The sequence below is a fragment of the Eulemur rufifrons genome, chromosome 7 (assembly GCF_041146395.1).
Source record: "Eulemur rufifrons isolate Redbay chromosome 7, OSU_ERuf_1, whole genome shotgun sequence".
Lineage (NCBI taxonomy): Eukaryota > Metazoa > Chordata > Mammalia > Primates > Lemuridae > Eulemur > Eulemur rufifrons.
Window position 1 is genome coordinate 2,710,478 of NC_090989.1, and position 14,331 is coordinate 2,724,808.

The 14,331-nt window shown below is 39.4% G+C and overlaps 1 protein-coding gene across 1 annotated transcript in view; it reads left to right on the plus strand.

Annotated features, from left to right (window-relative positions):
• HSF2BP (heat shock transcription factor 2 binding protein) overlaps positions 1-14,331 on the plus strand; it is a 108,570-nt gene that overhangs the window by 22,517 nt on the left and 71,722 nt on the right. The window contains exons 5-6 of the mRNA XM_069472242.1: positions 7,342-7,491; positions 10,080-10,212. Of these exons, the coding sequence (XP_069328343.1) occupies positions 7,342-7,491; positions 10,080-10,212 (283 nt within the window). The remainder of the gene's footprint in view (positions 1-7,341; positions 7,492-10,079; positions 10,213-14,331) is intronic.

The following is a 14,331-nucleotide window of genomic DNA, read 5'->3' on the forward strand; positions in this document are numbered from 1 at the left end:
TGGATTGTTTCCAGGTTTTGCTATTACTGAGAAAGATGCTGTGAATATCTGTGAATAGGTTCTGTGTGAATAGGTTTTCATTTCTCTGGGATAAATGCCTGAGAGTACAATTACTGGGTCATATGGTAAGTGCATTTTTATTTAATAGTTTTGTAAGAAATTGCCAAGTTTTCCAGAATGGCTGTACCATTTTACACTCCCACCAGCAATGTGTGAGTGATCCACTTGCTCCAGAGCCTAACCAGCATTTGGTATTATCACTACTTTTTATTTTAGGCATTCTGATAGGTGTGTTGCAGTTTTAATTTGCTTGCGTTTCCCTGATGGCTAATGATGTTGAACATCTTTTCATGTCCTTATTTGTTGTCTGTGTATCCTCTTTTGTGAAATGTCTGTTCATGTCTTTTACTCATGTTCTAATTGGATTTTTCTTTCCTCCTTTTGAGTTTGAGTTCTTGGTATATTCTAGATACAAGTGCTTTGTTGGATATGTGTTTTGCGAATAATTTCTCTCAGTCTGTAGCTGGTTTTTTTTAAATCTTCTTCACAGGTTCTTTCACAGAGCAGGAGTTTTTAATTTTGATGATGTCCAATTTATTGGTTTTTTTCCTTTTATAGGTTATACTCCTGGTGTTATGTCTAAGAGCTTTTCACCTTAGCCCCTATGTCCCAAGGATTTTCTCCTATTTTTTTTCCCTAAAAGTTTTATAGTTTTACATTAAGTCTATAATCCATTTTGAGTTAATTTTTGTATAAGATGTGAGGGTTAGGTCCAGGTTAACTTTTTCTTTTGGCCTATTGTCATCCATTGTTCCAGCACTATTTGTTGAAAAGACTATGTTTCCTTCATTGAATTGCTTTCATACCTTCGTCAAAAATCAGCTGGGCATATTGGCCTCGGTCTATTCTAGGTTCTCTACTCTGGTTCATTGATCTGTTCTTCTACCAGTATCTTACTGTCTTGGTTACTGTAGCTGCATAGGGAGCTCCTTAGCATTGGGTAAAATGATTCTTCCCATTCTATTGCTCTTCTTCAAAGTTGTTTTAAGTATTCTGGGTTCTTTGCTATTCTACATAAATTTTAGAATAAGGTTGTCTATGTCTACAAAAAACCTTGCTGGGATCTTAATAGGAATTGTGGCATATCTGTAGATCAGTTTGTGGAGAATTGATGTCTTTACTATGTTGAATCTTTCAGTTCATAAACAGCATGTTTCTCTGTTTATTTAGGTTGTCTTTAACTTCTCTCATCAGCAGTTTGCAACTTTCAGCATATAGATCCTATACATGTGTTAGATTTTAACCTAAGTATTTAATTTTCTTTGGAGTAACTGTAAATGATACTTTTTTTTTTTTTTTTTTTTTTGAGACAGAGTCTTGCTCTGTTGCCTGGGCTAGAGTGAGTGCCCTGGCGTCAGCCCAGCTCACAGCAACCTCAATCTCCTGGGCTTAAGCGATCCTACTGCCTTAGTCTCCCGAGTAGCTGGGACTACAGGCATGCACCACCATGCCTGGCTCATTTTTTCTATATGTATTTTTAGTTGGCCAGATAATTTGTTTCTATTTTTAGTAGAGACGGGGTCTCTTGCTCAGGCTGGTCTTGAACTCCTGACCTCGAGTGATCCACCCGCCTCGGCCTTCCAGAGTGCTAGGATTACAGGCGTGAGCCACCGCGCCTGGCCGGTACTGTGTTTTTAATTTTGGTATCCACTTTTTTGTTAGTACATAGAAATGCGATTGTTTTTTGTGGGTTTATCTTGTATCATCTGAGCTTGCTGAACTTACTTCTGAGTTCTAGGAGTTCTTTTACAGATTCCTTGAAATTTTTTACATGGACAATCATGTCATCTGCAGATAGGGACAGTTCTAGTTCTTCCTTCTGCTTTGTATACCTTTTATTTCTTTCTCTTGCTGCCTTACATTGGCTAGAACTTCCAGCACTATGTTGAATAACGGTGATGCCTTGTTCTTGATCTCAAGGGAGAGTATTCAGTCTTTTAGCATTAAGTGATGATTTTAGGTGTAGGTTTTTTGTAAATGCTTTTTTATAAAATTGAGGAAGTTATCCTCTCTTCCTAGTCTGCTGAGAACTTTTTAAAATTGTGAGTGAGTGTTGGATTTTGTCCAGTTTTTAGAACATTTCCATCACATGTCTGTTTACAACTAGTCCCTGCTCTCCTTCCCCTTTATAGCCACTTTCTATGCCTAGGTCCTGGCAGTGGCTAATGTCGTCTCCATCTCTCTAATTTTGCCATTTCAAGAATGTCATAAAAATGGCATACTATAAATAACTTAGGCAACCACTGATCTACTTTCTATCTTTCTGCCTTTTCTGAATATTTTGTAAGAATAGAATCATATAATATGTAGTCTTTTGTGTCTGGCATAATGTTTCAAAGGTTCATTCATGTTATAGCATACGTCAGTTGTTCCTTTTTATTGCAAAGTAATATTCCATTGTATAGGTATATCACATTTTCTTTATTCACCACTTGGTAGACATTTAGATTGTTTCTAATTTTTTGACTGTTAAGAATAATGCCACTATGAACATTGATATACAAGTTTTTGTTTGGACATATGTTTTCACTTTCCTTGGGGAGATATCAAGAAGTGAAATTGCTAGTTTGTATAGTAAGTATATGGTTAGCTTTCTGAAAAACTACCAAAGTGTAGAGTACCATTCTACAGTCTAGTAGTTCATTGAATATGAAATGTCTGATTTTGAATCAAAAACGTAGTTTATTATGTCTCCAACAAGAAGTGGTACAATTAATCAAAGTATGTGCCTAAACGATCGACACAATTTTGCCATCTTAACGGTAGCTTGTTTATGCCAGCATCAGAGAAGACTGGAGAGCAAGTGGTGATGAAATGGTGAAAGGTGTTTTCCACAGCTTGTTGCAAATTGAATATTTCTCCTTGCAAGAAGGGGTCCAAAGCCTGGAAGAAGTGGTAGTCAGTTGTTGTAAGGTCTGGTGAATATGGTGGATGACAGGAGTTTCCAAGTCCAGCTTTTATAGTTTGAGCAGCATTGTTTGTGCAACATGTGGTCCAGTGTTGTCTTGCAAGAGTATTGGCCTGTGCTATTGGCCAATCTTGGCTGCTTAATTGCAAACATCCTCATCATTTTGTCCAATTGGTTGCAGTAGACATGTGCTGTAGTTGATTGACCAAGTTTGATGAAGCTGTAGTGGACAGTACCAGTGCTGGACCACCAAACACACACCATTAGCTTTTTTGATGAGTATTTGGGTTTAGACTGTGTTTCAGCACTTCATCTTTATCCAGCCATTATGCTGAATGCTTATGATTGTCAAAAAGAATCCATTTTTCTTTTCTTTTTTTTTTTTTTTTTCTTTATAAACAACAGAAATTTATTGCTCACAGTTCTGGAGGCCGGGAAGTCCAAGATCAAGGCACCGGCAGATTCAGTGTCTGGTGAGGGCTCATTCTTTGCTTCATAGATGGCACCCTGTTGCTGTGCCCTCACATGGCAAAAGGGACAAGCAGGCTCCTTCAAGCCAATCCTTTTGTCACAACTGGAGTTGGCAATCACACCAAGTCTGTACTTTGAAATGGTATTTAAAGAGAAAAATTGAGCATTATTCTGATTTGCCATAGGAATCTACTTTCAGGTAACGGATAGCTCCAGGTGGGGAGGGAAAGTTCTTGTTTCCTGAAAAGTATAGCTAATCAATATGGATGAGTGACAGAAAAACACTGTTGGCAACTTCTAATGAAATCATTGATTCAGGCAATGATCATCAATGAATGGTAAAACCATTAAGTGAAAGGTTAATGAATGCTGTGGTCTGAATGCTTGTGTCCCCCCTCAAAATCTGTGTGTTGAATTCTAACCTTCAAGGTTATGGTATTAGGAGGTGGGGCCTTTGGGAGGTGATTAGGTCATGAGAGATCAACCCTATTTGTGCCCTTATAGAATCCATTTTTCATCACACATCACAATACGGTGTAGAAATGGTTCACCTTTATGTTGTGACAGCAAAGAAAGGCAAGCTTCGAGACAATTTCTCTTCTGATGCTCATTTAATTCATGTGGAACCCATCTATCCAGCTTCTTTACCTTGCCCATTTGTTTCAAATGGTCCAATATTGTTGGAATAGTAACGTCAAACATTGCTGCTAATTCACGTGGAGGTTGAGATGGATTCGCTTCCACTACAGCTTTCAGCTCCTCATTATCTACCTTGGTCTCAGGTCGCCCATGTGGCTCATTTTCAAGATTAAAATCACCAGAACAGAACTTCTCAAACCATCCATGTATTGTGTGTTCATTAGCCACATCCTCCCCAAACACAATGATATTTCGAGGTGTCTTGCGCTGCATTAATTCCATGACAGAACTCATATTCGAAAATAACATGAATTTTTGACTCATCCATGATTTCACAAAAATTGCTCTAAAAAAATTTGAAAGATAATCACAAGCCAGAAGATGCATTTGAAAAGACTGACCATGTACCTTCATAATTAAAATAAAACAAGAAGTGTCAAAGTGAAATGTCAGTGATATCAGCTGTCAAACTTAGTACTTAAGGAAATTGGACTTTTCATACTTAATAACCTAATACGCAGCAGTGTATGATGGTCCCACTTTTTCTGTATTCTTGTGAACACTTGCTTTCTGAGTCCTTTGGACTATAGTCATTTTGGTGGGTGTGTAATGGTATCTTATTGTGGTTTTAATTTGCGTTTTCCTCATGGCTTATTAAGTTGAGCATCATTTCATGTATTTATTATTCATTCATATGTTTTCTTTGGTTAAATGTCTAGTCATATCTTTTGTCTATTCTTAATTGGGTTTGTCTTATTGACTTGTAAGATTCTTTATATAATCTGGATACAAGTCCTTTTTTGAATGATTTAGAAATAGTTTCTCTTAGTCTGTGGATTGTTTTTTCACTTTCTTAATGGTTTTTTTTTGAAGAGTAAAAGTTTTAAGTTTTGATGGAGTTCAATTTATTTTTTTAATAGATCATGATGATTTTGTTGTGATATCTGAGAAATATTTGCCTAGACCGTAGTCAGAAATATTTTCTTTGAAAAGTTTACATTTAGGTCTGTGATTCAGTTTGAATTAATTTTTTTTGCATATGAATAGTTGTTTTAGCATCAGTTGTTGAAAAGACTGTCTTTTTTCCATTGAATTGCCTTGGAACCTTTATTAAAGATTGACATAAATATCAATGTTTCACTGATCTATATGCTCATCCTTATGCCAGTACTATGCTGGTTTGATTTCTGTAGCTTCATTGTAGGTATTTTTTTTTTTTAATCAGGCAGTGTTAGTCTTCTAATATTGTTTTTCTTTTCCAAACAATTTTTTGGATACTCTGAGTCTTTTGCATTTCCATATAGATTTTAGAATCAGATTATCACTTTGTACAAAAAAGCCTGCTGAGATTTTGATAGGGATTGTGTTGAATCTGTAGCTCAATTTGGGGAGAATTGCCATCCTACTAATACTGAACCCTCCAAACTATGAACATGGTGTGCCTCTCCATTTATATCTGTCTTCTTAACTTTCCCTCAGTAATACTTTATAGTTTTCACGGTGCAGGTCTTACAATCCTTTTCTTAAGTTATTCCTATTTTCTTATTTTTGATGTTATTGGGAATAGAATAATTTTCTTTTGATATTACTGTTCTCTGTGTGCAGCTCTGTATTGGGACGTATTCTCCTGCAACTGTGAAATGTGACTACAGTGAGGAAAGTCTAGCCTGGTCATTCTCAGCAGTTCTTTCGTGGCCTTATAAAAGAACCACCATACCTAGATTAATTGGAATGCAGACTGCTTCATTTGAGAGAAAAGCTGGCTAGAATTTCAAAAACAAATGCTTTGATACAACTTTTCCATGTATCACCATGACTTAAGTCAGTTCAGCTACATACAACTGAAGGACAAATTTGGAATCCACATTGTTGTTATGATGAAATCAGACATTAAAAACCCAGAGTTTATAAATTGCACGCATCAGTATTAGCGTGTGTCGTAGGCTCAATGACCATTTTTCTCCTTAAATAAGTGTGTGTGTATATGTATGGGTGTGCGTAAAGCTCTGTATACCAAACATGTTGTCTCTAAGTAAATATGAGTGGGCCATCCTGCATCAGTTTATAGGTCAACAATGTTTGATTCCTGGCCCCCAAATTCCCTTTCTCCCCAAGTGAAAAGCCCCCTCTACTTTAATTGTCCTGTATTCACGTCTCTAAAAGAGAAGTCTAAAACATTTAATGTACTTTAATGTTATGGTTTACTTAACTAATTATATTTGGTATAAATGAATTAATCTAGGTTTTTATATTTTTCAGTTTTTTGCTTATTAAGTCAGGAAATGTGACGACCTTTGAAGGAATGTCAGGTCCCAGGAGTGGTGCTGGTGCTGGTGGTTGGGGAGGACAGGAAGCCCCATGTCACCCCAGGCCTACCTGAAGGTCAGCCTTTGAGGTGTGCTAATGTGGTCAGAGCGGCCATGAAGAGGGCAGTTCCTGTCTCTCTTATAAAGAGCACCCTGGCAGAGACCTGCCCGGCTTCAGGTGTTCTCAGACACTGCTGCTGGGAGAGTAAGAGCCTGTTGTTGTTTGCCTCCGTTGTCGTTATGCTGGCACTGGCTTGGTGTGCTGGGAACATCTAGGAGGCCTGTCTCCACATTCCCTCCATGCCTGCTCCCATCTCTCCTACCTGGTCTTAGTTCTGGTCTTCCTTGTTCAGCTCATAGATGTGTATTTCATATTTACTAGCACGTATGGCAATATTCTCATGAGGATTTAAGGATGTATTTACAGAGACTGAGTCTTTCTACAGTCCTTCTTTCCCTCAACTACTACTGGGCGTCCAAGTGCCTTTTATTTGGTGTCTGCCTCTGGCAGATGGTGTTGCTTACAATGGAGTGCGCCATTTGGAGGCAGCAGCGCCTTATTAGAAATGTTGCTCTGTGTGTGGATGCCAGGTTAGGCTGTTACTTCGTTTAGGAGTCCCAGTTGGTACTGGTGCTGGGTATAGCCACTTGGGACTTGAGATGTCTCGTGTTTTCACTTTACTTCAAGCAGATGAATTCAGATCTTTGGGGCTATTTATAAACCATAATGCAATAGTATGTTCTTTTCTAAGAGTGAAATTTTTCCTCTGAATTTTATTTTTAAATATGGATTATAGCTCTCTCAGGACTAGTTTTCATTTATAACTGTTTTCCATAATTCCATAAAGAAATGTATACATTTCTTTAATAAATATCTTTGTGAAAGAGGAATGTAATAGAGATATTTCAAGATTGAATGCTATTGATTTTTCTGATTTTATTTTGTTTTGGTTTCAGGAGAAACTGGCTCTTCGACAGCAGCTGAATGAAGCAAAGCAGCAACTCCTACAGCAGGCAGAGTATTGTACAGAAATGGGAGCAGCAGCATGTACCCTCTTGTGGGGTGTCTCCAGCAGCGAGGAGGTCGTCAAAGCCATTTTGGGAGGAGTAAGCATCACTGGCAGGCGGTCTGAATATTGTTGATCAGTGCTTGTGTAACTTAGAGGATGCAGCCTGTCTGTTAAGGGATTTAGAGACCAAATTCATGTCTTTCTGTCTTTTTTTTTTTTTTTGAGATGGAGTCTTGCTCTGTCGCCCAGGCTGGAGTGCAGTGGCCTGATCATAGCTCACTGCAGCCTCAAACTCCTGGGCTCAAGCAGTCCTTCTGGCCTCAGTCTCTTGAGTAGCTGGGACTACAGGTGTGCACCACCATGCCTGGCTAAGTTTTAATTTTTTTTGTAGAGATAGGGTCTCACCGTGTTCCCTAGGCTGGTCTCGAACTCCTGGCCTCAAATGATCCTCCTGCCTTGGCCTCTGAAAGTGTTGGAATTACAGGCATGAGCCACCACACCTGCCTGTCCATTCGCTTCTGTCCATTCATCAGATCGTTATTGAATACCTGCTATGTATGGTCCGATGTAAGCTGGTACTCTGGGGGCATGTAAAATGAATGAAATGAGAGTCCCTTCTCTCTAGAAACCTGTTTGGTATATGTGGATATTACCACTTCAATATTATTACTTTACATGTATATGAGTTTAAGAAGGTTTAAAGTGCTTTTATATATATTATCTCATGGTTAATGTAATAAATAATGTATTGAATGTTACATGTTATTTAACGTGCATACATATGTGTATGGGTGTGTTTGTGTGTGTGTGTATATATACAGTTGACTTTTGAACAGTGCAGGGGTTTGGGGCACCAATCCCCTGCACAACTGAACATCTGTGTGTAACTTTTGACTCACCAAAAACTTAACTACCAATATCCAACTGTTGATCAGCAGCGTTACTGATAACATAAAACACTCAACTGACACATATTTTGTATGTTATGTGTATTGCATACTGTATTTTTACAATAAAGTAAGCTAATTACAAAATGTTATTAAGAAAATCATAAAGAAGGGAAAATATATTTACTATTCATTAAATGGAAGTGGACCATCATAAAGGTCTTCATCCTTGTCATCTTCACATTCAGTAGGCTGAGGAGGAAGAGAGAGAGGAGGGGTTGGTGGTGCTGTCTCAGGGGTGGCAGAGGTGAAGGAAGTGGAAGGGGAGGCAGGCATGTGCCATGTAACTTTTGTTGAAAAAAATCCACATGTAAGTGGACCTGCACAGTTGAGCAGTTCAAAGCTGTGTTGTTCCAGGGTCAATTATTAGTGTGTGCGTGCACGTGCATGGATGTGTGTATCAGGGAACTTCACAGAAGGGGATGGATTTGAAATAGGCCTTGATGAGTAGGTAGAAATGGCAGAAAACGGGAAGGTAGCTCAAGAAGACAAACAGCATAACCAGAGGCATTGGGTGAGAAGTTTAAGGTTTGTTCTGGGACACTCAGTGGACACAGTGGAGAGTTAGTGTAATAAAGTACTGGGGAGATAAGACTTGAAAGGTAGGTTGGAATGTGATTTTGAGACCTTAAATACTAGGTTGATGATTCTATTCTATAGGTGGTAGGACTAGATTCCTTAAGGATTTTTAAGTAAAGGAGTGTTGGGATGAGAGCAGAATTTGAGGAAGATTAACCCAACAGTAAGGATGGATTAGGAGGCGGGAGTTGTGGGCATCCAGTGTAGACAGGAAGACTAGTCAGGGGCCATTCTAGCAGCTGAGGCTGGAGTGAGCGTGGCTCTGCAGGGACATGGGGAGGAAGGAACGCGTATGAGTCGTGGGGGTGGATGAAGATGTGGTGGGAGCTGGCAGCTGAGGGGCAAGAGGAGCCGGAGAAGATCGGGTCTGACTCTGGTAGGAGGGTGTGGTTGTGAACGGAAATAACAGTGGAGAGGTGGACATGTGGCAGGAAGCCAGGGATAAATACTTAGCTCTTGTAGAAATGACAGTTGTGTTTGACTTTAGGTAGAAAGACAAAGTGTGGTTAGAAAAGTTTGTCAAGCTTTAATTGAGGTATAATTTATATACCATAAAGTTGTAAGGGTATAATTTGATGTTTTTTTGCAAATTTCTAGAGTTGCGTATCCATCACCACAGTCCAGTTTTAGAATATTTCTGTCGCCCATGAAGTTCCCTCTTACCATTTGTAAATGCATTGTTTTTTCTGATTTTTTTTAATGTGTTAAAATGTGTATTGGTTTTTAAATTATTCTTCAGAACCCTAGCACTCCGAAGAAAGTATTGTAACACAAAGGTTCTTCAAACTTAGAAATATTTTTTGCCAAGTAATGAAGATTTAAACTCTCAGAAGAGTCATCTTCATCTCTTTTATATATTGAGGTTTTGGTTAAGATTTTTTTTTGAAAAAAGTTGTGCTAAGCTGGGTGCAGTGGCTCATACCCATAATCCTAGCTGCTTCGGAGGCTGAAACGGGAGGGTTGCTTGAGCCCGAGTGCTGGGATTACAGGCATGAGCTCTCATGCCCAACCTTAAAGGGAACTTTTAATGAAGGAATAGATTTTAAAATATTGCTTCTATAATTAAAATCAGAGTCTTTCCTCTGTATCCTGCACTTTTAAAATGTTTTCATACTGGTATCTGTGAAAAGGCGTGACACTTTCATTTCCAAACTTTCAGGATAAAGCTTTGAAGTTTTTCAACATCACTGGTCAAACAATGGAGAGTTTTGTGAAGTCACTGGATGGTGATGTTAAGGAGCTCAACTCGGATGAAAATCAGTTTGTTTTTGCTTTGGCTGGAATTGTAACAAGTAAGTACAGGCGTACCTCAGAGATACTGCGAGTTCAGTTTCAGACCACCTCCATATAGCAAGTGACACAAATTTTTTGGTTTCCCAGTGCAGTGCACATAAAAGTTATGTTTATGGTATGCTATAGTCTGTTTAAAGTATGTGATAGCATTATGTCTAAAAAAACAATATACATACCTTAATTTAAAAATGCTTTAGTGCTAAACAATGCTAACGATCATCTGAACCTTCATTGAGTAGTAATTTTTTTTTTGCTGGTGGAGGATCTTGCCTCAGCGTTGATGGCTGCTCGGTGATTAGGGTGGTGGTTACTAAGGGTTGGGGTGGCTGTGGCAAGTTCTTAAAATAAGGTAACCGTGAAGTCTGCCACATCAATTGACTCTTTCATGAAAGAATTCTCTACCATGAGATGCTGTTTAATAGCATTTTACCCACGATGTAACTTCTTTTAGGATTGGAGCTAATCGTCTCAATCCCTGCTGCTGCTGTATCAACTAAGTTTATGGAATATTCTAAATCCTTTGTTGTCATTTCAGCGATGTTCACAGCATCTTCACCAGGAGTAGATTCTGTCTCAAGAAACCACTTCCTTTGCTCATCCATAAGAAGCAGTTCCTCATCCTTTACTTCCACCTCATTTGCAGTTTCTTCCTCCACTGCAGTCTTGAACACCCCTCAAAGTCATTCATAGGGGTTAGAATTAACTTCCAAATGCCTGTTAGTGTTGATATTTTGACCTCTTCCCACGAACCACTAATGTTCTTAATGGCATAGAATTGTGAATCCTTTTTAGAAGGTTTTTTTTTTTGAGACAGAGTCCAACTTTGTTGCCCAAGCTAGAGTGCCGTGGTGTCAGCCTAGCTCACAGCAACCTCAAACTCCTAGGATCAAGTGATCCTCCTGCTTCAGCCTCCCGAGTAGCTTGGACTGCGGGCACTCAGCACCATGCCCAGCTAATTTTTTCTATTTTTAGTAGAGATGAGGTCTCACTCTTGGTCAGGCTTGTCTCCAGCTGCTGAGCTCAAGTGATCTTCCCGCTTCAGCCTCTCAGAGTGCTAGTATTATAGGTGTGAGACACCACACCCAGCCTAGAAGGTTTGCAATTTGCTTTGTAAAGATCGATCAGGGGAATCATTCTCTGTGGCAGCTATAGTCTTATGAAACGTCTCTCTTAAATAATAAGACTTGAAAGTTGAAATGACTCTTTGTTCCGCAGGCTGTGGAATCAATGTTGTGTTAACAGGCATGAAAACAACATTAACCTCTTTGTACCTCTCCATCAGAGCTCTTGAGTGACCAGGTGCATTGTTAATGAGCAGGAGTATTGGAAAGGAAACTTTTTCTGAGCAGTAGGTCTCAACAGTGGACTTAAAATATTCAGTAAACCATGCCATAAAGAGATGTGCTGTCATCCAGCCTTTGTTGTTTCATTTATAGAGCATAGGGAGAGTAGATTTAGCATATTTCCTGAGGGCCCTGTGGTTTTTGGAATGGTAAATGAGCATTGGCTTAACTTCAAGACACCAGCTGCATTAGCTCCTTACAAGAGAGTCAGCCTGTCCTTTGATGCTTTTGAAGCCAGGTGTTGACTTCTCCTCTCTAGATATGCAAGTCCTAGATGGTATCTTCTTCTTATATAAGGCTGTTTGATCTACATTGAAAACCTGTTGTTCAGTTAGCCACCTTCATCAATGATCTTAGCTAGGTCTTCTGGATAACTTGCTGCGGCTTCTACGTCAGCGCTTGCTGCTATGTTATGGGGATGGCATCTTTCCTTCCACCTTGGGAACCACCCTTGCTTCCAGCGTGTCTGCTGCAGCTTCCCCACCTCTCGCAGCTTTCACAGGATTGAGTAAAGGCCTTGCTCTGGGTTGGGCTTTGGCTTAAGGAAATGTTGTGGCTGGTTTGATCTTCTTTTGAGATCACTAAAACTTTCTTCATGTCAGCAATAAGACTTTTTTGCTTTATCATCCTCTGTGTGTTCACTGGAATAGCACTTTTAATTTCCTTCAAGAACTTTTCCTTTGCATTGACAACTTGGCAGTTTGGTGCAAGAGGCCCGGCTTTCAGCCTGTCTCAGCTTTACTCTCATGTCTCAGGGAACAGGGAGGCCTGATGAGAAGGAGAGAGACAGGAATGGCCTGTTGGTGGGAAGTCAGAGCACACATTTTTGTCCCTTAGGTTCACTCTCTTATGTGGGCAGAGTTTGTGGCACCCCAAAACAATTACATAGTGATAGCAAAGGGCACAGATTACTCTAGCAGACATAATAATAATGAAAAAGTTTGAAATACTGCAACAATTGCCAAACTGTGACCCAGAGACACAAAGTGAGCTCATGCTGTTGGAAAAATGCAGCTCATAGACTCACTCTATGCAGGGTTGCCACAAACCTTCAATTTGTAAATATTAATAACACAATACCTGTGAAGCATGGTAAGCGAGGGGTGCCTATAATTCTTTTCAAATGTAGTGACTGTTATCTGGAATGGTGATTATAGTCAGGGGTGCGTGCATGTAAACATCACAGGAACATTTTCCGGTATGTGTTGAGCCTCCCCACGGATTCTGTAGATCTGGGAGAAATACTGCGTTTGTATATTTGTATATTTTGGAAAATCACCCCAGTTCATTTTGATAAGTATCAGTTATTAAGAACGACTGATCTAAAAGGAAACACAGGTGAGTTTGCATGTTCTGTTTAATTATGTACGTCAACAGAATTTAAAAAACCCTAAGTTTAGCTAGTTGTTATTTGTAATCATCATTTTACTAATGTCTAGCTAAAGTGAACGCCTTAAGCTAAGCTTAAATTGAGCTCTTACTGTCATTTTAGTGCAATAATTAAAGAATTTCAATAGTCTAAATTGTCCCTTTATTAAGTTTATCCTAAAAGATTATAAAGTAAACCTTTCCCTGGGAATTACGATAAAATTCTATAGCAAAACTGTTAGAAGGGATAAAGTCCAGGGACTAAATAATTTTTTAATATAGGAAGAGGTGGTATATACTGTTGAGTATTGAGGCTCTTTGTTCTGAAGTCAGTGAAGTGGTTAAACACATTGCTGTGACTTATTTCTTTACATTGATCTTTCATCTCTACTGTATCCCATGCTGCTCTTAATGGTAATTCTCCGCTATTAAAGAGAGGGAAAATTTTATTTTCCTTATGGTATTATCCTCTTTTTACTGAAACCCTAATGAGGTAGTTCCTGTGTAGACTTTTTTTTCATAATCTCTTAAAAATTGGTAATACTTCTTACGGGGTGGATGCTGAGATTGTGACGTTCTCTGGCCAGTCCTGATGTGGCCCAGCACTTTCCTCTAGGCAGGGCAGCTGTCTGCATGCTCGTCATGGCACCTGCAGCTGCCGCAGACTTGCATTGCTCTCCCTTTTAAATTGTTTGAAGGTGGTTTTTTAACAGAAGGCATTTGCAGATTTGGTGGTTGAGTTTTCTTCTCTCTGCAAGTGACCGCAAAGGTTTGTGACCTGTATGATTTGGCATTTTGCTGAGTTATTGTGAATTTGAGCCACCTGAACTGCCACCTGGCGTGGCGGTGAGGCAGTGGGCGAGGGTAGTAGGTAAAGCCAGCCTGTTGCCCAGTATTCAAGCTCATCGTTGCTTTATTTTTCCCTGCTTGTGGTGGCTTACCCAGGAACCCTTATGAAGAGTAAGAAAGTGAGCATTTGCATTTGTACATTAGTGAATTTGGGAAGATCACATACTCTGCTGGTGGTTTATTAAAGTGCTGATTTGCGGAGGCCTTGAGGACTCATGCATCCGTACCAAGACAGTTACGTGGAGAATTGGCCACATAGCAGAGATCATGGGGTAACTGTCAAATAGATCCTCTTCCTTCTAAAACAAGAGTTCTTTTTTTAATTTCACATACAGTAAATTCAGTCTTTACAGTTGTTTTTCACCTTTTTGGCATTCTGTGAGTTTTAACAAATGCGTATGGTCATGTGAGCTCCCAGTTAGGATGTGGAACTCCCATTCCTTCCTCCAGATCTCCTCCATCCCTTCCTTCTGTAGTCAGCTCCTTTGCCCACCGTCAGCACCAGGCAACCACTCATTTGGCAGTTTGTTCCACATTTTAACTGAGTTTTTCTTGGCG